Here is a 23,411-nt window from a genome sequence, read left to right on the forward strand (position 1 = left end):
CTGTCGGCTGTTTGGTGCTGGGTACACTATGTTTTTAGAGCTTTTTTTTGGTGCCTGCTGCCTCTTGTGGTGTAACCTTTGTCAACATGACATCATAAATAAAATGTCTTGGTATGACGACGAAGGTAAAAGCCAGCCATTGCACCAAACAAAAAAGCTCACATATTTGAAGTCATTTTAAAAACACATAGTCCTTTAATTTACAAAGATAATAACACAGACACTGTACAGTTTGATTACGGCTGTAAACTCTTTTAAAACAGTTATTAAGGCTCTTCAAGGGATTGTAATTCTTCACCACACCCGTCTGTTTACCATCACACTCTCTATTACTATCTTATACATGCGGCATGTAGCTGTAGAAATGTATGTGCAGTAGTAGAAGTAGTTTTTTGAAATGTAGTCAGTTATACTAAAACAACAAATCCACAGTGTGAAGACGTCAGCTGTTAAAAGGTGAAAAATCTAACAGAGTAACAGTTGTGCAGGTAAATCACAGAATCTCTGGAGTGAAACAAAAAAAAAACAGGATTTAGCCTCTGAATTTACAACACACATCCCTTCCTGTGTGTGGGCGAGTCACTTCCTGGGACAAACTGATGAGGGTTATAGTCGAGGCGAGGCTAAAGACTCCCAGCATGCCGGTGGTACTCGAGGGTCCTGTGTGAACGAGCCAACCATCCTCCAACAAGACCTCGAACCATAAGAACGAAGGACACCAAAGCCTCCTGCGCACAACACACAGAACAGCATTTTGTTTAGTTTATAAATGTTCCTACAATGTGAATATGAATGATGCAGTTGCCATAGTATAGAGTGTAGTATGCAATAAAATGGTAATAAAAAGTCATACTATAGTATGGCGAAAATAACTCGTAGTATAGTGTATGTCATTAAAAAAAAAAAAAAAATCATAAAAAAGGGGTTAGTTCAATGTGTGAAACCACAGTGGGAAATCAAAGTTCCACCACTAGAGGGCAGGCAGCTCCATTGCAACAAGTATCCATCATGACTCTGTGTGGCCATCAGCTGTATTATAACCCTGCTGACCATCAGAAGAGGCTGTTTAACATGTTTGGAGAGGCGCCAACCTGTTGTCACTAGTCTCTAACAATAGACAGCCTGTGCTGCCGATAAGGACTTTATCTTTTTTTTTAATCCTTTAAACCGGCAAAGCTATTGTTGGAGGGCTGCGTTTTGTTTTTTCCTGTCAGGAAAAAAAAAAAAGGGAAAAAGATACGCAGCTAAAACAGATGACAATGCGAATATGAACAGCTGCTCTACAAACCTAAAGCCAGTGGTTGTATTGTGTGTTTTTTCCATGAATGTTACAAAAAAGTAGAAAAGCGTGATTCATAATAAATAACTGAACTTAGGAAATCACAGGCCGGAATTAAAAATGGGACAAAAAAAAGAAGCTTTTTTCTATTGTGTTGTGTGATCGTTATTGCCTTTCTATTAAATAGACTGAAGTAAGTGTGCATCGTATTCAGTTGTTTTAATCTGAATTTAGAAGACCTGATAAGGAGATAACGGCGCACACTCTGATGTTACAGGCCAAAAACCTCCGTTGTCCTCGTCTACACGACAACACTGAAAACTACGTTTCTGAAAACTGGAGGAAAAGCTAATTCACTTACATCGAGAATCTAAACATGTCCTTCTGGACATTAAATAATGCTGAATGTTGTGGCCGGGTTGGCTCAGTTGGTAGAGCAGGCGCGCATGTATAGAGGTTTGTTCCTCGACGCAGCGGCCGCGGGTTCAACTCCTGTGGCCCTTTGCTGCCTGACATTCTCCCTCTCTCCCCTTTCATGTCTTCATCTGTCCTATCAAAATAAAGGCCGAAAATGCCCGAAAAAAAAAATCTTTAAATCATACCGAATGTTAAAAGGTATAATACAATAGAAAATACAATAGATGTGCTTTCTCAAAGTTTAGAGACATAGAAACATGTATTTTAGTATGTACTTCAACTGCTGGATCTGATCCATGAAGGATTAGGCAAGCATTATTCTTATGGTTACGTTATGGTTAGGGTTAGCGTTATGGTTAGAGTTAGGGTTAGCGTTATGGTTATGGTTATGGTTAGAGTTAGGGTTATGGTTAGAGTTAGGGTTAGGGTAAAGGCCCAGACACACAGAGCCCACGGCCAAACGTCGGCAGAAAAGGCAGTCGGGCTGATCAGTCTCCCCAAATTGGTCAAAACAGCGCCTCGGAACACACCAAAGCGACGAGACGTAATACGTCTCCATAACAGCAGGCGTCGCTAATCTGTATTGTCGCCCCAAAAATGAAAACCGGCAGCCGATTGGACGAACGCGTCACGTGGGTCTTGTTTCTCTGGAAATTCAAAGCCAGACTGTCATGGCGGCTTGTTCAGAATATGATCTCATATTGGACTAAAATAGTTCACCGAAACGTGTTTCTGAAAACATTTTAAGCGAGAAATAGGCCATGCAGTTGCTGAGTCTTCATTTCAGATCAACAAAGGTCAGTTTAAAAGATTTTTGGATTCAGATTTTGAGAGGCTCTAGTCACGCTCATTCCGCTCCCCGTTTCCGGGTTAGCACTCCACCAATCAGATGGGTCATTTGAGCCCAACTGCTGGCAGTGCCCACCCCGTTGATTATACATGTCAAATAGGCCAAAATGAAGTCCGACGGCGGCACGGGACACACCGAACAGACTCGAGTCACTGACCTCGCCAGACTGTCCGACGGCCGATTATCGGCTCGGAGTGTCCGGGCCTTTAGGCTTCATGTGTCATGACACTCTTATGTAGATAAGTAAAGTGTTACCAAAAATAAAAACAGCTGAGCTTTCTAATAAGTTCTACACTAACTTAAGCTATATACTTTGTTATCTTGCTGCAGCATACTAACCAACTGCAGCTGCACCAACTAGGAAAACCAAAAAAAAAACTGGGAGACAGACTCTGGTGCCATGTGGGATATAAATAAAGAAAATCAGCGTGCTTCTACATAATAAGTTGTTTGTCCAGACTGATTCTGATAAGATTTATGATCAAATCTCGCAGCGTTTTGTATTCCCAGCTCACATTCTTTGTATCATATGACACTAAAGAGCCTTTATTTGTTGGTATCTAAATATGGTTCGAGTTCAACAGGACTTTTAGCCTGAGGTCACGGAAGACTCGCAGACCAAACCTCTGTGTGTGTTAGCGTCACTGTGCCGGTAAAACAAGGATTTCCACACGTCTTTTCAAGATTTTACAACAATAGGCCAGAATGGGCTGCGGCTCACATCATTGTCTGAGAGGTATTCTCACATCTACTGCGTACTTGTGAATACCACTCACGCTCTGCAAGATGATCTATTTACGACTGCTTCCTTCTGGCAGCAGATCACACAAACTTTTGTTCTTGTCTCTGTCCAGGTAGCAATAAGACGCCACCCATTTACCGTCATTATTTAGCCTGGGACACTTCCCGTTCTGAGGAACCACCAAAAAACAACAACCTCAATCTTCTGCTTGACAGGTTTCCTTTTGGCTCGACTTTGGGTTTATGAAATGAACATATCTTGTTTTGTTTTTTTCTGAGCATCGGTTAAAAATGTTCCCAGTTGACTCAGGGAAGAACCCTCTGACCTCACCTCGCCAAGTCCTGACAGGACTCCTGGTAACACAGACCACACTGTCAGGTCATCACCATAACACAGCGCTGACTCACTTCTTGAGAGGAGTGAATCAGCTGACACGCTTTCCCCGCTCTCACTTTGGTGAGTTGGGCTGCTGGGAAGACGAGGACGGGACCTGCGATTTGGGCACATGCCACAATGACTGCAGGCATTTCTAAGAAGCCACAGCCTGTTTGACTCTGTCTGTAAGAGTGTGTGTGTACACACGGTATGTTCACGGCTGTATTTTGTCTGCTAGGATAGAGATAGAGATATATATATATATATATATATATATATATATATATATATATATATATATATATAACGCTGAGTTTACCAGACATTTACATACACTTCACCTTATACAATGTCTCATATCCTTCACTATATCATAATGTATCATATTACACTATATTGTGTTAATATATCATGCATTATATTCTATTACATGAATACAGGCAAACTAGCAGACCTATACAATAACTATGTACTCTGCAAAAGTACTGATGATACAAATTTGCGAGGGCGTCAGCTGATCAGACGGGTTGTAATAAGTTCGGCCAGATAATCTAAACCACACTTTCATTGGAGAAAAGAACCAAAAGTGAGCACAACTGAATGTGTAATTTTGCCTTCGTCTTTCTAATGTTTGGCTGACCATGAGGTTTGTTTGAAGCAGCAATAATTCATTTTTTGGCCGCGCAGAGCGGTGGAATGAGCTGCAAAGGCAACAAATTAATTTTTGATATTTTGCCTGATTTAGTGAACTGGTTAGCAAACAGTTGCAGATGTACACATCCAGCAGACAAAAAGCAACATTATTATTCTGATGAATAAAGAGTCCAATATCAACTCTGTTTTTGGTCTCTCTCAACTCTTGAAGGAAACATCCGACTCTAAATGCTCCACTATGTTCACCAGATAATCGCGGAGTCTGCTGTTTGATGCTGAGCAGGTAGTGTACAGTGGGTTTTAAGAGATGGCCCAGTCTACGGATATTTCTTAAAACTGGTCTTTCCAATCTTCCTTTAAAAAAGAAAAAAACGTGTCTAAATGAAAAGGCAAAAGCACTGTTAAGAGCATGCCAAACCAGCTATCTAAGCTATGTTGGTCAAGCAGAAGCCTAAAAAAAGTTACCAGAAGGTCACCTGGCTGCAATGGCGCATCGATCGCTCCGTAGCACATTCGGACGCCGGAAGAGTAACTGTGCATTTATGTGTAAACATGTATGTTTGTTAACAGTTAGAACCAGTACTATTTTGTGACGCCTCAAAATAAAAGATAACGGAGCACACTCTGATGTTACAGGCCAAAAAACTCAGTTTTCCTCGTCTACAGGACAACACTGAAAACTGAGGCCCCGTTTACACGAAGGGAAGACGCAGATATTTTCCTGCAGTTTGGCCTCTCATTTACACGAAAACCCTGTTTTTATCACAGAAAACGATTATTTCTAAAAACTCCGGCCAAAGTGGAGATTTTGGAAAACTTTGTTTGCACGTTTGCATGTAAACTGAGACAAACGGAGGTTTAGGCAGCCAAGAGAGAGAACGAGTACGTGATTGGTTGCTGTTGTTGGGATTCTGATTGGCTAACGTGGGCTTGAGCTTCTCGTTACACCGCCACCTACAGGTCTGGCGTGCTCTTGACGGCATATATACACGGGTACATATAAACGAACACTTTTCTGAAAACTGAGAGGTTCAAATGTCCGTTTATGAAAATAGCCGGCCACGTGTAAACGTAGCATGAGTTTCTGAAAATCTTCACCCTGGAAAGGAGGATTCTTCCAAAAAATCGGTTTTGAGTGACCTAAAACGCAGTTTGTGTGGACAAAAGGCCATATTGCATAGAAAAAGCTATGTTAAAAAAAAAAAATAATAATAATAATAAACTGTACATATGGACTAGTTGTAATAAACTGAAATGAAATGAGTACATTTAATGTGTCATGAGTGTGTACATGTCTGTGTGGGACCACCTTGTGGCGTCTCAGAAGAAATTCTTGATGAGGGGAGTGACTAGTTTCACCCACAGCTTGACGTGGCGGTCCGGCTGCTCAAACGTCGAGTCGGACACCTCCGTGGACCGCTGGTACAACATCTCCTGCTCCTGAGAGGCACACGGTTTAACACGCAGGTGTGTGTTCAGTAAAGAGTTACTCAGTCATTCATCATCATTTGTGGCTGCGGTTAACTCACCTCCTGCAGCTGGCTCTGCAGCTCCTCGTTCTCCGTCACTATGGCGATTTGGGCCTCCAGGTCGCGGTGAACTGAGCGGTATCCGAAATTAGGGGAGCCAATTAGAGTGAGGCAAGGCCGATCCTGCCCCTGGAGGTAATACCACAGACCTGGGCAGGAGAGGAAAAGGGACGTGAGCCGGCGCGGAGGTAATGCTTCAGAAAGCCGTTTCCAGCAGGGATTGCTGTCGGCGCAGACCACAACTAAAAGGAAGCACATGCAGAAATCCCCAGCGTGGATCCAAAACCCCAAAGCATGACAGAGAGTGAGTGTACTGTACATCCATGTCCCGAGGCTACGGCAGAATGACTGTACAAGACCTCTTCTCTCACGCTACATACCGCTGTGACCACAAGAAGAACAGCAGAGCAGGGAGAGTAATGCGTTTTTATTATTTACACCCAGCCAAACAAAACTAGTCTGGACGCTGAGCCCTGGATTAGATCGCAACCTCTTCTAAGCCATGCTGATGGGAGAGTTAGTGATGAAACTATTAGTCAAACACTCGCTCCACAGAAAGTGGAACAACAGACATTTTAAATCTTTTCGTGGAAGAAATGTGAGCGACAATTATACATTTTTGAAAGCACTCTGGTGTCTGAGTGGGCGTTTCCCAACTAAGAGCCAGTGTTGCTTGGAGACACGTTTTCACCGTCCATGGTGCTTTCCTGACGGGTTGTAATGCTACAAGCTACTTTTCCCCTTCTTTCCAACAGGTCTGCGTAACGTTAGCTATCGACCGCTTGCGATTTTATCCGTGTGTCTCTTGTTGGACGACGAATTAAAAACGTAATCAACAGAAGACTATGATACGTTAGTTGCGGCCCTAATGGCATACAGAGGGCTACATGTGCTTTTAGTTCACCCCACCTTTGGCGTGGAAGGTCCACTGTGATCTGTGGTATTCGTGCAGGTGCACTCTCTCCTGCTGTCCCAGCCGGCACACCTGGTTGTAAAACTGCCGGGCGATGTGGATGTAAGCTGCAGGGATCGCTCCGGCGACGCCCTGGGCTCCGAAGAACCCGTTGACCTCGGGGGAGGCGGTGAGGATGCGGTAGCTGGCTCCGGCCCCGAGCACCAGCCGCATGTACGCCCGGGTCAGGTTGAAGTAACCCGATGTTAGAAACACAGTGGAGTCTGGCCCGGCGTCGGTCAGCAGGCGCTGGAGGTTCAATAACAAACAGAAAGTGAAGAAAGACACGTTTCTATTTCCTGACATTGTGAAAAAATAAAACTGGTTGCTATGCTATTAAAGAGCTTGTTATTAGTGTTTTATTACTGCTGTTCACATAGGGCTCATTATAGAGCTAAAATCTGTCAGGATGATTAGTCCCATTTATCTTGATAACCACAAATGTAAGCATATGATAACATGCGGTTTATTATATTTCCTTCCTCATGCTTGCTCATGTCTGATGATTTTGTCTTTAATAATTACTGTATGACCAGTTTAAAATTCTTTACTTCTTGACTGGAGTTTGGGCGGGTTTACTGGTTGAACTGGATTTATTGCAAATCACGTACATTTAGGTCTGTAAGAGATTCATAACGTCAGGAATTATATTTTGTTTGTTGTCCAGCCCTGTCTTATTATTTCTGTTTGTTTTTTTATTCAAATCTGGAATGTATTGGTGTTTATTCTCATTCAAAAACACACAAAAACTTGTAATGCAACCGCTCTGTAGTTAAAAATTATTTCATGCATTTTCTGGTGCATAATCCTCCCTATTTTTCTGAATATTCTCTGTGGCTGATGCAAGAAAACCTTGTTGACTGTTTGAACTACACTTGTCAGCTTCTTCTTGCAGAAGGAATCAAGATAAGATAAGATGAGCTCTTACAACTTGTGGGTGCATGAGGACATAACATCTGGGTGAAGAAAGGCCAGTATGTCTTAGTAAGAGTCGGTCTAAACTGACAAGTCTTTTATGTGCACTACTAGAAGTAAACCTGCATAAGAGCCACATCAAAGTATGTATACATGCAATAAATACAACTTGTTGCAACAAGTCCCTCCTTGTTAACGGAGACAGTGTTGATTCAACTTTTTATGGGCCCACAGTATTAGCAGTTTCATTAAATATAAAGTATATCACTCTGATGATCAATTTATTGGTTTCATTCCCAGAAGATGTGACTAATAAATGTTCAAATGTTTATTCAGGGTCTGTTAGTCACGCGGTAATTTATTAGTCACGCAACATCCCATAATGACTACGGAGAACCTCCTTCCAACTGTATTTATTACTTGTTATTAAGGAAGAAGAACAAAGTTTAACGAAGCATGGAAGACATTAGTAGATAAAAACAATATATATATATATATATATATATATATTTAACAGCATGGTAAAAGTTTATATTAGTTTTAAATAGTTTTTTTGTTTTTTTTTTAAATTGGCATCATGCAGCCAAATGTGTGTTTTGTGTAAATTTTGGGTTCAAATGTGACCAATCAGAAGAGGTCAGTGTCATTATACAGCCCGGTGTGGCGGCTCACCTGTGTGACCTGCTCGTCCACCTGGATCCCCAGAGGTTTCATCTGGACCAGAGGGAACACCCAGGTGTCCTCCTCCCCCTCGCTCATCCCCTCGTCCTCAGAGAACTCCGACCCGTTCAACAGTCGCTGCCTCACGCGCGCCGTGTTCACCACCTCCATGATCCGCTTCCTTGCTGCCGCCAGAAGCTGACGCGCCTGTTGCCTGGTTGCCACGGTGGGGGGGTTAAAAACGTGAGCATACACAAAGTTAAGTGGGTGCAGTGGGAGGCGGGTCGACCTGATCTCTGGGTCACGGTGATCTGGGCTGGGAGCGTGTTGGGGAGAATTTACTGCCACTTACGAGCAAGGAGGATGAGAGAGGAGGATGTTGATGGGAATGAAAACAACCTCAGCTCAAGAGCTGCTATATTTGGAAAATGCTCGTTTCTGATTGGCTGGCAAATGGTCATTAAAATTGTATATGGTATAGCAACCATCACTTTAAAAAGGTGTGTTCAGACAGAAAAAGCAAAGCGAAATTTCCCCCAGCACAACAAAGAAGACCCATCGGGAGCGAACAAATCTTGTCAACGCTCGCAAGCCATGTCACTACATCACTTTTCTTCGTCGGTTTCCAGGCACTTTTTTACCCTCATTTGCATAAAGGTTGATGATAAACGTTTTCAAGTTAATGCAAATGAAATTTTCTGCTTTGCTTGTCAGTCCCACATCACCGTAAATCCCATAATGCCTTGAGAAGCGATTCATTCGTGTCCCATAGAAAATATTTAGGGGCATCATTTGTGTTGCATCACCTTCAGTGGGTCTTTAGAGTAATTTGCACAAAGTTGTCTGCTGGATCGTTCGTGTTTATAACGGCATGAAACACAAGGTCCACAGGACAACTCTTACATCAACATATTTCTTTGATCAGTGTGAAAAACATTAAGTTAACTTCTCCTAACAACAGCAGCTCCCATGTCAACTGAAAATGACATTGAGAGGACGGATTGAATCGCTCGCTACGTACTGCTGAAGGCAAAGTGAAATAAAATAACCCGTGACAAGAAGTCAGCGGACATGCTAACACTGACTGACTACAGTCAAACTTTGCCTCCTCCTCGTCTGTTATTTTTGTACGTCAGGACACATAACATATTATCAGCTGGCAAACTTTTTTCATTAGAATTTCACAAGTGTGTGTGTGTTTCTGAATAGCTGTGTGTGTGTGTGTGTGTGTGTGTGTGTGTGTGTGTGTGTGTGTGTGTGTGTGTGTGTGTGTGTGTGTGTGTGTGTGTCAGTTCCCACTCCATATCGTCTTCCAGCAACACTATGATATCATAACTCTATTCCTGGTGTTCGTTACCACGGCGGCCCAGTCCTGCAGACATGATGTCATTCATCCCTCAAACTAACATCCTGGCAGTCTGCGCTTCAGTTACGGAAACATAGTTCCAGTGTGTGTGTGTGTGTGTGTGTGTATAGAGAAAACCTTGACAATTTCACATCCGGCTGCATGGCTAGCCAACCGCAAGAGCTCTCTCCATCTTTCTCACTGTACATGTACACACACACACACACACACTCATCTATTCGCCTGTCTAAGCTTTCAAGCTCCATTAGCGGAATCCATCGGCTCCTCTAGCTGAAAACCGGGCTGCTGCCACCGTACCTGAGCATGAAGTGTCAAACAGTGTCAAAACATCTTAGAGGGTAAACGTGTGACTGCGCGCACACACATCAAAAAAATAATTTATGGGTGTGATACACAAACACATCATGCGTTTTTATTGGGTGTGACTGACAAAAACATGTCATGCGTTTTCTTTTTATTGACACTTCCCCATAACATTGAGAGCTGGGAAGTCTCTATCTGAATGGCATTGTTGTATTTATAGTAGATCACATTCCACAACACACACACACACACACACACACACACACACACACACACACACACACACACACACACACACACACACACACACACACACACACACACACACACACACACACACACACACACACACACACACACACACACACACGTTGGTTTCTACCTTTGTACGGGTGCACCATGCCCTCGAGCATGGTGACCGAGTCGTCTGGCTGCAGCTGCAGGGAAACATCTCCCACGGCTCCCACCAGGTCGGAGAAGAAGTCGGCGATCTCGCTGCAGTTCTCCAGCAGCACATAGCGGTCCTGTCTGTTGCTGAAGTACGAGTCGCTCAGGTTGGCACTGAAAAAATGAGAGAGAGACTGTTTTTAAGAGACCTGGGGACAGGGAGAGAGAGAGAGAGAGATAGAACACAGGAAAGATGAAAAAGAAGGTTTGTTTGGTCATATGAACCTTTTTCTGAACCTAAGTGTCCGGGTAAGGATCCGGGTTCTAGGTCTAAAAAAATACTTGGTTTCTTTAAGCTCAGATGCTAACAAATCTGCTATCAAACCTTTCATCTCTCCTCAGTTTTTATTAGAAAAGAGCAATGGAAAACATAAAGGAAGCAGGGTTCTCATTTTCAGATTAGATCAGCCGTAGCTAATGAATTCTGTAACGGATAAAATGAAATGTTTGTTCTCTGTTCACAACATCAGATACCGTAGAGAAAGCCGGTCATTATTGCAAATTAGAATCCCGACAGGCTGATGAAGAACCCCGACGCGAAGCATAATATTTGTTCACAACATCAAATGGTCTTTTTTAAAAAAGGTCCCATGCCATGAAAACTTCACTTTGAGTTTTTTTAACATTAATATGCATTCCCCAAGACTGGCTCTAGTGGCTGTAATTCTGCACCAAGGCTGAATTTCGGGAAAGAGACTTCAGATACAGTATTAGGGGACCACTAAGGTCTATAGAAAAGAGACTTCAGATACAGTATTAGGTGACCACTAAGGTCTATATAAAAACATCCAAAGAGCACCATGTCATGGGACCTTTAACAAAGAGTGTAACGGCACCTCCTACTGAGGGAGGATGTTGCATTATTTGTAGCATTAATGTTGCTATGCTATGGAGTGTCTTCAAGTCTGTTAAAAAATCTTTCATTAGCCCAGTTTAAGCTACAGGAGATTCTGTGTTTCCCTGCCACAGAGGAAATAAATTCAATGTCCCAATGTTTTTACTGCAGAAATTTAACAGGGGCTGAATCATCCGGTCAAGCAGCCAAGAATTAACGCTGTCACAGATGACGTGGAGCTCCAGAAGAAACAAAAGACAAGCTGAAAATCATTCTGATCCTGCTTCCAAGAGTGTGTGAGTGTATGACTGATAAGACAAGCTACACTAATGTGAAATCTGCTTTATTCTGCAGTATTAAAAAGGTATTATTTGTGTATAATGTTTTGCTTTTACAAGAGAAAGGGCTTCCAGGAGAAGGACACACACATTGACACAAACGCAAACAGTGGAGAATCACCATACCCGCTGATGATAATGCTGTCGTCAAACAGGTAGACTTTGATGTGCTGGACGCCGATGGTCTCGTTGAAGCGCTGAGGGACGAGCAGCCGCAGCAGGCCCCTCAGGTCCGGAGTGTGGTACAGAGACACCCTCATCTGAGAGGTGAAGCGCTGCAGCAACGGCAGCAGCATGGTCCTCGAGTTAACCTGTCCTGTATGTAAAACACGACCACATCAGGATGATGAGCGCGGTGCTCTGTGCTAACCAGCGAACAGAAGAGATCACGTGGAAAATGCCAACAACCTCGTGAGCCGCGAGTGTAGTCCAGCAATATGGAGACTTTTAGGTCAGGAGCATCGCTGTTCTCCTGTGAGCGCTGTAGAGCTTCCTCCATGCAGTCCACCTTCATGAAAAAAAAACAAAGAAAGCAGCGGACAAACCTCAAAACATGATTCACAGTGTAATGCACCGATTTGGCTGCAGTGGGCAACACTGTTGGACTCACGATGGACAGTTCCTTCAGGCAAGTGTTTAACCGTCCATTGCACAAAGCTGTCTTAAAAGGTGCTCTAAGTGATGTCACGTGTTTTTTAGGCTACAACATTTTTTGTCACATGCAGCAAACATCTCCTCACTATCCGCTAGCTGCCTGTCCCCTGAACACACTGTACAAAAAACGCGGTCTCTGTAGACAGCCCAGGCTCCACAAACGGCAACAAAAACAAACTGGCCAACCTGCGCCACCAAAAATAACAAACAGAGTTCCAGCGTTCCAGCCAAGGATTTGGGGTTGGGGGGTTAGTGCGCGGAAGCATGGAAGGGATGGAGAGGGGACGGGATGAGGAGGAGGGAGGGGCGAGCTAGCCTCGTTTTGATTGAAAATACTTTGAACGTCAACAAGAAGTGATGTCTCCCAACATCGCTTAGAGCACCTTTAAGTAGGACTCATTTGAAAAGCTGAAATGACCAATCGATTAGTCGATCGACAGAAAAGTAGTCAGCACCAATTTAAGTAATTTCTTATGAAAAAAAATCCTAACATTTATTGTTTTCAGCTTCTTAAATGTGACGATCGACTGCTTTTCTCCGTTTCATGTGATTGTAAATGAAATATCTTTGGAGTTGTGGACTTTTCGCCTGACGTCACATTGGGATCTAAATACTTGTGACGGCAATATTTTCACTATTTTCTATAAAAACTTAAGAATTCATCAAGAAAATTAATGATTTAAATAGATAATGACAATAATCATTAGTTGCAGCCCTTCTTCATTTTCTATGAATTTGGGACAAACTAAGACTCCGAACAAACTGAAGAACATCTGCAACTGGGATACAGCTTCAAGCTGCTCAGCTCTTTTCACTGCAGCAGAAAACTTGTGTCAAGGACATTTTACTTATAAATCCAGCGACAAAAAGGGTTTCCTGTTGTCTGTAGTCAGGTTTTCATTTCTCAATCCGTGCCATTGTTTAGCAAACTGAGGTTTGTATTCCTCTTTTTTTGTCAGCAGGTCCCATTTCTTGTTACTCTTGTTTTTTGAAAGTCTTGGGTTGGGTAGTTTTAGACTTAAAATAAGTTGCATTGGACTGGTATACATGTTAAATTAAAGCTAACTTTAGTTTGTAGACCAGTCGAACATTTCTTTCTGAAACAGCAGTTTCAGCTACGTAAGACCACACAAAGTGGAACGCACGACTCTGATCTTAGCATCCTTGTTTTTTCTACACTTTGTCCTTGTGCATTTGTGAATGTTCCAAGATGTGGCCGCAAAACACAGAAGTAGATGAATGATTATTGATTAATTGGCAGCAGACAGCATTTATCAAACACTGGCAGCCTTTTGTTATTCGTTAACTGAGCCTGGTGAAAGCATAAATAAGACGAAATGACTTCTCTTCAGAGGGCACCACTGGTAGCGAGCGTAAAGTCTTTATTCGTGGCAAGCTTGGCATTTGTTTCCCACCTGATTTAAAAAAAAGAAAAGAAAGAAAAAAAGGCTTCCTTTTTTTATTTTATTTTTTATTTTTTTACACTTTGGCTAATTTGTGCATCTGGTGCCCAAATGCTTTCACTATACGTCACTCCAGAGTGCCTGTTTACATGTCTGTAAAACATTTCTTCGTTCCAGTAGAGAGCTCTTTGGGGATGTGTGCACCAGCAACACTTCCAGCTCAGCTCTGGGGAGAAATGTGATCATGAGTTGGATCTCTAGGGGACACTAAAAAAAATTGTTTATCCTTTAAAGCAAAGAAGCAGCATTTAGTTATTATGTCATGTCAAATCAGCTCAAGCACCTACAAATCCAGGGGGAAATATTTGTTCTCCATTGCTTATAAAACATTTTAGCTAAACCCAACAGCTCTCTGATTTACTGTAGACAGGAAACACCGACCTACAGGACAGATAGATTCAAGGTGGACATTTGATTTTTTTTCTTTTAAAATGGAGTTTAATGTGTCTGCTTCCCGTTTCATCTGTACGGAGAAAGCTGACGTTCTCCAGGAATACAACCTCAAGCTGCACTACCCTACTAAACATGCAGAGCTAAGTACGCTAGGTACGAGGGAGAGGACAGGAAACGACGAGCTGCTCGTGTTCAGAGTGAACATATAGTTATATAAATTATCCTTTAAAAATGTGTTTTTCCAAGTGTTCAAACGGCCCTTTAGGAGAAAGTGACAAGTGGCTCCTTGGTAATTACCCACGTCTTGTTTGCATTTGTTTCTATCCGTATCCGATGTTGTGTGTTTAATGTATTAATAATTTCTTTTAAAGAGTACTCCGCTGATTTATCACTGCACTAATATAACACTGTAGGACTCACGATGGACAGTTTAAGAAAAAACTATAAAAAAGTAATAATTTAAAATAATGAAGCACTTTGAATTACCGTTGCATATGGCGTACTAACCAGACATTTCTTTGGAATTTCTGATCATTCTTGCTGCCCGCACCTGTGCTTAAGTCAACACGCTGCACAGGTGTGACACTCCGTATCAGTCAAGTACCTTTTGTGCTGAGCCTGGGATCGAGCTTGTGTAAGTACTGTCGATACAGACTCACCCGCACTTTGCTTTCTTCAGTCTAAACCACAGACCACACTCACATTTTGGAGTTCAGCTCATTGTATCCAATTACAAGCAAACCTGGGCTTGAAAATAAAACTCACACGGACTCAATGTACCTTACGGACTCAACATTTCTAGTAATCCATCATCCTGTGAGGTTCCAGAGTTTGGCAGCAATCACAACTGATTCAAATGCTTTTACCTCTAATTAAACATTTTTGACTTGTCCCTACCTTTTTCTGTAATTCACCCTCTCTGCTGCTCGAACCAGTTTGAAAAAAAGAAAAAACAAAACATGAGCATCAGTCCAGACTGTGGTTTGTTCTGGGTTAATGTTGTTAGGCTAGGCTTTCCAAGCATGAAGAACAGCAGGATATCACATGCCAACACTGGTCTCCTTATAACCATAAACCGTTGCAATTTGGGGTCATTCCTTGTAGCTGGCCTGGAGTACATTTTCATTGTGTACAAACCACACTGTGGTTCGTTTGGAAGACTACTCAGACTTACATTTTCTGGCATCTCTGTTATTTGGCACACACCTGTGTTTGATTTCGTTGTTGTCACCTGCCCAAAACTCCAAGTCTTGAAAAACATTGCGCGCACGCACACACACACACACACACACACACACACACGCACACGCAGCACACACACACACACACACACACACACACTTTTCTCACCAGCTCCTGCTCCAGCTGACCTGTTCCCAGATACAACGAAGCCATCACCACTCGCCTCTTCGCAGTCTGGATGCGAGCCTAATTGGAAAGATAAAAACAAAACATGCACAGTGAATGAATGTGCGAGTGTTTGTGGGTGTCAGGAATCTTGTATAACAAATATCGGATGACAATGAAATGATTAACTGTCAACAGAGGTACATTTTCTGCCAGTCACGAGCACCCACTGTCAGCCTGCACACGCAAACTACCCAGATTCCAGTGGCCACCAGAGCGTCCAAAACTCACAAGTAGCAACAACAAAAGAAAAAACATGAAAAAAAAATGTGCTTTTTTTGTGAAATGACAGACATTTTTGGCATTTAAGGGTACAGCGTGACCCGCAGATTGTGAAGAAACATATTTTCTCACCTACCTCTTGTATGTTCAACAGAGGTGGAAACTTTTATTTAACGTGGGGAGTTTTGGTTTTATTTGCTCAAGTTTTGAAATATCCCTCCGTGAGATTTCTACCTCCACCCTAATACAATAGAGGTGACATTTAGTTTAATAAAGGTTCTCACAGGATTGAAAAATGAACAATGCCCTGGTTACTCTGGATAATTCACAGAACACGGAACAGTTTTCATTGGGACTGCTTCTTCAATAGAAAGTACTTCCAATGAAAACAGTTAACAGGAAGGTCTGTAAATGATCAAGAGTACCCAGAACATTGTTTTTAGCAGGGCGGCAATTATATCTTCCAAAGTAGTAAGTAAGTAATGTTATTTTCATTGTTGATTAATCGTTTTGGTCAATAAAACAATACATTATAGTAATAACCCTTTTTCTAAAGCATGAGGTGACGTCTTGAGATTTGTTGTTTTGTCTGACCAACAGACCAAAAACTACAATCATATTAGAACAGAAACTAGCCGCAAACCCTTACAATACAAAGTTTGTGTATTTTTGGTACCTTCACTTGAAATTGACTTTAAATAAATTATTTAAACAGTTGCCGTTTAATCTCCCATCAAGCAGATATAGCTTCTAGAGGGACGTGCTAATAAATTAAACATAATTTTTCCATACTTTGAGCACCACAACAAAATGCCATTCACCTTCACTGTAGAGTAAATGAGATATTATAATCCATCCATCCATCTTTATCCGCTTATCCGGTGTCAGGTCGCGGGGGGGAGCAGCTCCAGCAGGGGACCCCAAACTTCCCTTTCCCGAGCCACATTAACCAGCTCCGACTGGGGGATCCCGAGGCGTTCCCAGGCCAGGTTGGAGATATAATCCCTCCACCTAGTCCTGGGTCTTCCCCGAGGCCTCCTTCCAGCTGGATGCAAATAACAGTATAACAACTGGATAACTGGATAATATCTCCAGCTGGGAGATATCTCCAGCTGGGAGATATTATAATGATTTGTTATTTTGGGGAACTGTCCTTTTAAGGGATTAAAGCATTTTTTACTCCATGAAGGAGTACGACATCTTCACATTGATGGAAAGCATGAAAATCCTCAAAATTAGAAATCTAGTTTTTCACCCGACGGCAACAAAATCAAAAGTAGCGGTTGCATTTTTTTTCATTATATTTCATCCCGTTCTTTGTGTCGTTTTAATACCAGTAATTTTCTTTCCATTTTGCTCACGGTGCTGTTTTAGCTGGTTCTGCAGACACAGGAGTAAAAGATAGAACACCAAACAGCTTGATGACAATAAGAGACGAACAAGAAAGAATAGGCAGAGTGTGTGTGTGTGTGTGTGTGTGTGTGTGTGTGTGTGTGTGTGTGTGTGTGTGTGTGTGTGTGTGTGTGTGTGTGTGTGTGTGTGTGTGTGTGTGTGTGTGTTGTGGAATGTGATCTACTATAAATACAACAATGCCATTCAGATAGAGACTTCCCAGCTCTCAATGTTATGGGGAAGTGTCAATAAAAAAGAAAACGCATGACATGTTTTTGTCAGTCACACCCAATAAAAAAATGTTTTCATATAACACATCATGATTCACATGCGCATTACGAGTGTAATATGCTGTATTTTTAGACATAAATATACCAGGGGTCAAAACTTGGGGGAGAAATTCTTCCAAAATTAGCATCAAGGAGCCCATTTCTTGCTTGTCAACTCTTAAAGCTAAACCATGTCTTAGTATGGAGGGAAGCTGCAGCATATAAACTGCAGCAGATTTCTGTCTATTTGCTCCTGGAGTGGCTGAATAAGCTAAAGTTAGAGGAAACATGAACGGATTCCAATGTGGTGACACACAGCAGTTGTGGGACTACGTAAAGAACCAAAAACGAAATAACCCAGTTTGTTTTTGAATGCTCCACAAATTAAGTGAAATGTGCAGGGTGATTTAGTTCTAGGATTGTCCTAACTGGGAAAAAATACATTTCTGGAAGGTCATTTTTTGGGTTGCGTTTTCAAGCTGATTATATATTAAAACACAATTATGTAGAGGCGATAAATAACTATAGAGCTGAACAACTGACTCCTGTCAGCTTCAGTGCGCTTCTCTGCCAACTCAGGTGTTGCAGAGTAAGTGCTGGAAAAAAAAAAATACTTCCTCAAATACCTCAAGCAGTTTCTCTGCCTCATTTGTTACTCCACAATACATAATTACATGAAGCATCTTTGCAAAGACAATGTTGGCAGTTGTCTTCCCTGGGGTTGTTTTTTTATCATTCCGTTACAGCAGAAACCAAATGTTTATTTTCACAGTGACACCAACCTTCATAGTCTGGTAGAACTGGTCAGGTGAGGTGAGGATGTGGATGTGGGTGCCCGGCACCCGGAAAGCGGGTACGTGCTCTGCCATCCATCGGAAGTGGCTGCAGAGGCCGTCTGTACCCTGAGCTCCAGCTGACCCGGTGGGCCTAGAGACATGTCGGGGGGCCGGGTCGGCTTCGGCCAGGAGGGGAGCCAGCAGCAGCACCGAGGACCTGGAGGAAACAAGTTTTCAACAAGTCTTTGTGTTTGTTCGGCCCAAATCTGCATTTTTAGTACATTAACAAGACAATGGAATTATTGGTGGGTACTTGTTGTATAATTGGTGATTGGTTTGTTATTTGAAGCAAATTGGAATAGAAAAAACTAACAAAATGTGTTGTTCCTTTTTTGTTGTACATGCGTGAGAAGTTTGTATTGTTGATAACAGTGCATTGAACATCTTTGTGATTGGTTGACAATAATCTCACCACAAGGTTCATTTAGTAGCTGCTCTGGAGCTTTCGATCATATCACACAGTCTTCCACCGCCAATGACTTTGTGGTGAGGTTGTTGTTGTGCTGTTTCCAAGGTAAAGTGTGAACTTTGAATTTCGTCATTCTGATTATTTTACACAAATGTTTCTCATCATGATACACTTATCATACAAATATGTCAAGGGGAAAAAAAGCAATAAAAAAGCCCCAGCTAGCATTAATTTCCCTCCTTTCCGGTTACACGCCCCCCAGACCAGAGGTTAATATACCAAACTTGGTCTGGCTTTTGTAACTGAGCTTTTTATTGTTCCTCCTATTCGGTCCTTGGATTTGAGATACTTTAAAGTCAAGACAAATAAGAAGTCGTGAGAGAATGTGCCCATGTTTCCCTTATAGAAAATGGATAGATTTGCTCCCACTCAAACGGATGGTTTTGTTTGTTTGGTTTTGAAACTATTTCTGTGTTTATTTATTCCCTTTTTTAAAGTCTGCATGGAAATCCATCTGAAAGTGGGGGTTTCCAGAATAATGCATTCATGAGAAACAGCAGACCTCGTCAGTGGAAAATGATACACATCACGACTCTATGGAAGTGTCTTGCCTGAGAAAACTACGTTAAACAAAAACGGGTCATGTGTGCCATACATCACAGGAAAAAAAATTAGTTTCCTGGGTATCGTCTTTTTGTGCCACCCTTCAGCCTCCAGCGGACTCTCGAGTGGCAGGCGTCAGAGCTCCCCACCAGCACATATTTGCACCACAATACTAACCTCCAACGTTGCACATTATTTATAATATAATTATCAACATGTAGGAAACACTGTGACAAGATGTCTACCAAGGTGAACCAGACTCAAACACAAACCATGACAGGGAAGCTCTGCAGTCCAAGGGGACACCTGACAAGGTTGGTTGATATTCAAGCGTCCTCAAACTAGAGCTGCAAAGATAAGAATTTTTATTTTATTGATTAATCGTTTTGTAAATGATCAGTATTTGTCAGCTCCAGGTGACGTCTTCAAATGTTGTGTTTTGTCTGACAACCCCCCCCCCCAAAAAAAAAAGACAGATGCTTGTGTGTCGATCTACTAATCGATTAAGTGTTCGCATTTAACTTTAAGGACACAGATCCATTATAATATTTAACAGCGTGTCTGGATTTTCTTCCTCCGTGTCCTCAAATTCCCCCCAACACCGCATCCCCTTTGTCTCTGCCATATAATCTCACAATCTGGGTCTGACAATGCAACCACAGGAGTGACCCTCAGGAGGCTGAATGTCAGAAGTCTACTGAATTCCTTTACATTCATTACGACCAGAACACACAGACACATACACACACAGTTTACATTTTGGTTTGGATTTGACCGACAAAAAACAACTACGAGAAGTCGCAGGAAACAAAAGTCACAGAAAAATAAAACACAGCTCAGGGCTTCTTTCCAAAGCCACTTTGCTGAGTTAGAGCTTCTGCAGCAAATGGGTTTCCCCATGGTTTGGGATTTGAGTCCTATCATAAACACGGATATCATTCAAAGAGCCATAAAACCACTGTATCATGAAAGAGAACATCCTTGTGTCATCTTAAATGCTGAATTATCTCTTTTTTTTTTTACAGCAGTGCAAATTACTAACGTTATCTAAAAGTAGGCTCATGTGATGCAATTGACCGTTCAGCTGTCCCTTTACAGCCTTTACAATTTTTAAAAGAGAAGAGCATGACAGGAGATAAGAAAAACCTTTAAATAACGTACGACTTTTTCAGCTTTTCATTTCGGGACAGAGTGGAACAATATAAAAGAATCAACTATAACCGCAGTGAACCTACAAATCCCAAAGAAGGGTGGAGTTATCAACATACTGTAATATGGTCTAAATAAAGACTGTTATTCACTTCGAAGAACAGTGATTTCATGGAACTGAGATGAAGTTAACTTCCTTATATTTAATGAGGTAAGAGGCTACGATAATAATGCAAGGCTCTTGCAAATTACTTCAGTGAATAGAGGAGTTGTTTACTTTGGTATGTGACCGCACCGCATCCCTCTTAATTTGAAGCATGTGATAGGAAACAATGCTGTTGGCCTGTCTTTCTCACAATTCAAAATTCCCAGAGTGGAAATGTCTTTGCTTCCTTAATAGATTTGCATTCTCATTTATCTCAACGGATCTAGATTCAGTTAGTAAATTGTTAAAGCGTCTCTTTGTCTTCTTTTATAGTTCTTAACATTTAGATACAAGCAATAGGCCTAATTCAATATTAGTACAATCCACAGGAGGTACAATAATATCCTAATGCTACAAGCGTATTTTAATAGCGATGTAAATAAGACACACGTGTACACTATGGCCATAAGTATGTGGACATCCAAATATTACATCATTAAAAACCATGAGCATTAATCTGCTGCTATACACAGTTTCATCTCTTCTGGGGGAGACTTTCCACAAGAGTTTGGAGCCTGGCTGCAAATATGTGTTCCCATTTAGCCACAAGAGCATTTGTGGGGCTAACCACTGATTTTAGGTAAGAGGTCCTGGCACTCAAGTTTGTCCCAAAGGTGTTGGATGGAGACGAGGTCAGAGCTCAAATCATACTGGCTTTGTGCACAGTGGCTTGGTCATGTTGAAACAGGAAAGGGTTGTCCTCAAACGCCTGCCACAAAGTTGGAAGCAAACTATTGTCCAAAAATTCTTGAGCATTATGATTTATCTTTTCAGACCAAAGCTGCTGAAACCATGAAAAAGAGCCCCAAAACAAAAAATACATGAAAGTGTGGGTCTACTTTTATACTGTACCATATCCTGATAATGGTGATATAAAGAAGTCTTATTACTTCATTACTGTGATGCTAATATGAAATCAAAGTCAAAGTTTGCCCTGTACTACTTTTGGAAGATAGGGAAAAGTCTAACTTCCTATTACAGAAGCACAGACCTCTTATTTTAACTTAAATTAATTTGATACTATCTCATCTCATTATTTTGAGAAGGTTTCTCATTATTTTAACAATATACGTCATTATTCTGATAGGTCCTTATAAATTACTTTAAGAATTTTTTTTTTCTTTCATCAAACAGGCGAAACTGGGCTTCCACATCTTCTTTTGCTCAGACAAGTCACAATCTTTTTCCACCTGCTGATTTGCATTGACACAAATGAGTTCCTCTAGTATAGCCGCAGGTGAGTTATGTTATTGAGTGATATATCGCCGGTAATTATCGACTGGAAGTGTCAAATGAAGTTGAGGCTGTCAGGAAGGTGTCGGGTTTCAGCTTAGGTAAACACCAGGGAGAACATCATGTGCAAGCCTTCAGTTATGGAAACCACTACTTCCCCTGAAGGTTAGCTTTTCTTTTGAGGCGCATTACTGGGAGGAAATGAACTAAATCTGATTTTACACTTTGCTGTGAAAACGTTAGTTTTACCACAAATGAGCTACAAGTTGGTAGCTAAAGACTTTGAGTATAAACAAAAACAACAAAAATCACCAGAATAAGTCCGATAATGGACGCATTAGCAAAGCATCTTCATTATAGAACGCTTCACACTGAACTACGAAAGGAAGAAAACGCGGTTTTATCCTCGTGTCTGTGTCTCCGTGGACGAGCCGTGTCCCTTACCCTCTTCTTCTGTCCCGTGCGCGGAAGACCCGGTCAGATATTCGAGAGAAAACCCCGGCGATGGCCGGTGAGTACACGGAGTACACAAGCCTTCTCCAGGACATGGGAGCCGCCATTGCTGCAGCAAAGAGATTTTAAATAAACTTTATTGACACAACCATGTTCGCAGACACACTGTGCTGTAAATGTATGCTGTGATAGAACGTGATGTGCACCGGGAAGCGTAATAAGTATTATGTTTAACCTGCAACAACAAGTAAATAAATCAGAGAAATAATATATAACCGGTTGTTATCTCTTTGTATGTAGGCTATTTGGTGATGCCTATAAATCGCCTCTAGTGGTCAACCTGCAAACTGCATTGTAACTTATTTTATTTATTTAAGATAGGGACAGTGCATATTAATGGATATCAGTACAAGTACACAATGTAAATATGCTAGAGTTAGCACCACAGCTAATTTTCATATATTGTCCCTAGGCAGATACATAAAAATAAAAGAGTTTTAAAATTGATGTATGTGGGACGGTCCCTTATTGTGGGGGGCAGGCTATTCCAATATTTATTTCCCTTTACTGACAAAACAGTTTTTCCAAATGTGGTGCTCCTAAAATGTATGACACAGTCCCCTTCAGTGTTAAAGTTTTGTTAGTCACATTTACCTTGAAGTTAACCTAAAAATGGGTGCACAGCTCTTCAGAGGCACCCAGCGTAGAGTGAGCACCAGCCCTGATTAATGTATTCATGGCTTCCAAATGCATTTGTGGTAACACTTGCTTGATCTTTGCACTTTGCATAACCTACTGACGGTGTGACCACAGCTCTAACTACATGTTTTCAGTCATGCGTTACAGAGTTTAAAGTGTACAGGTGTTTGTTCCAGGAATGAGACTTAGCACCCAATTGATGCTCATTATTTATAATGACACTATATGGTAGGGGCTAGTTATAATAGTTAGCATGGTATGAGCATGAATTACTAGTATTAATGTTGTTGTTATAGTGTAATAGTTATTTTATTGATGCCCACACAGAGGAGTAAGAGCAACATAGCTGTTATTTTTGTTTA

At 41.6% G+C, this 23,411-nt stretch overlaps 1 protein-coding gene across 1 annotated transcript; it reads right to left on the minus strand.

The window, feature by feature from the left end:
- Nucleotides 1-172: 172 nt before the first annotated feature.
- Nucleotides 173-22,494, minus strand: LOC120551235 (CDP-diacylglycerol--glycerol-3-phosphate 3-phosphatidyltransferase, mitochondrial). The gene is made up of 11 exons (XM_039788500.1): nucleotides 22,342-22,494; nucleotides 18,245-18,455; nucleotides 15,523-15,600; nucleotides 12,071-12,170; nucleotides 11,789-11,978; nucleotides 10,411-10,603; nucleotides 8,386-8,571; nucleotides 6,756-7,047; nucleotides 5,847-5,995; nucleotides 5,627-5,757; nucleotides 173-728 (listed from the first exon to the last, which is right to left on the minus strand). Exons 1-10 carry the CDS (start codon nucleotides 22,455-22,457, stop codon nucleotides 5,638-5,640), a joined length of 1,635 nt encoding a protein of 544 aa, XP_039644434.1. The 5' UTR covers nucleotides 22,458-22,494; the 3' UTR covers nucleotides 173-728; nucleotides 5,627-5,637.
- Between the last annotated feature and the right edge of the window lie 917 nt (nucleotides 22,495-23,411).

The sequence above is a fragment of the Perca fluviatilis genome, chromosome 21 (genome assembly GCF_010015445.1).
Source record: "Perca fluviatilis chromosome 21, GENO_Pfluv_1.0, whole genome shotgun sequence".
Classification (NCBI taxonomy): domain Eukaryota; kingdom Metazoa; phylum Chordata; class Actinopteri; order Perciformes; family Percidae; genus Perca; species Perca fluviatilis.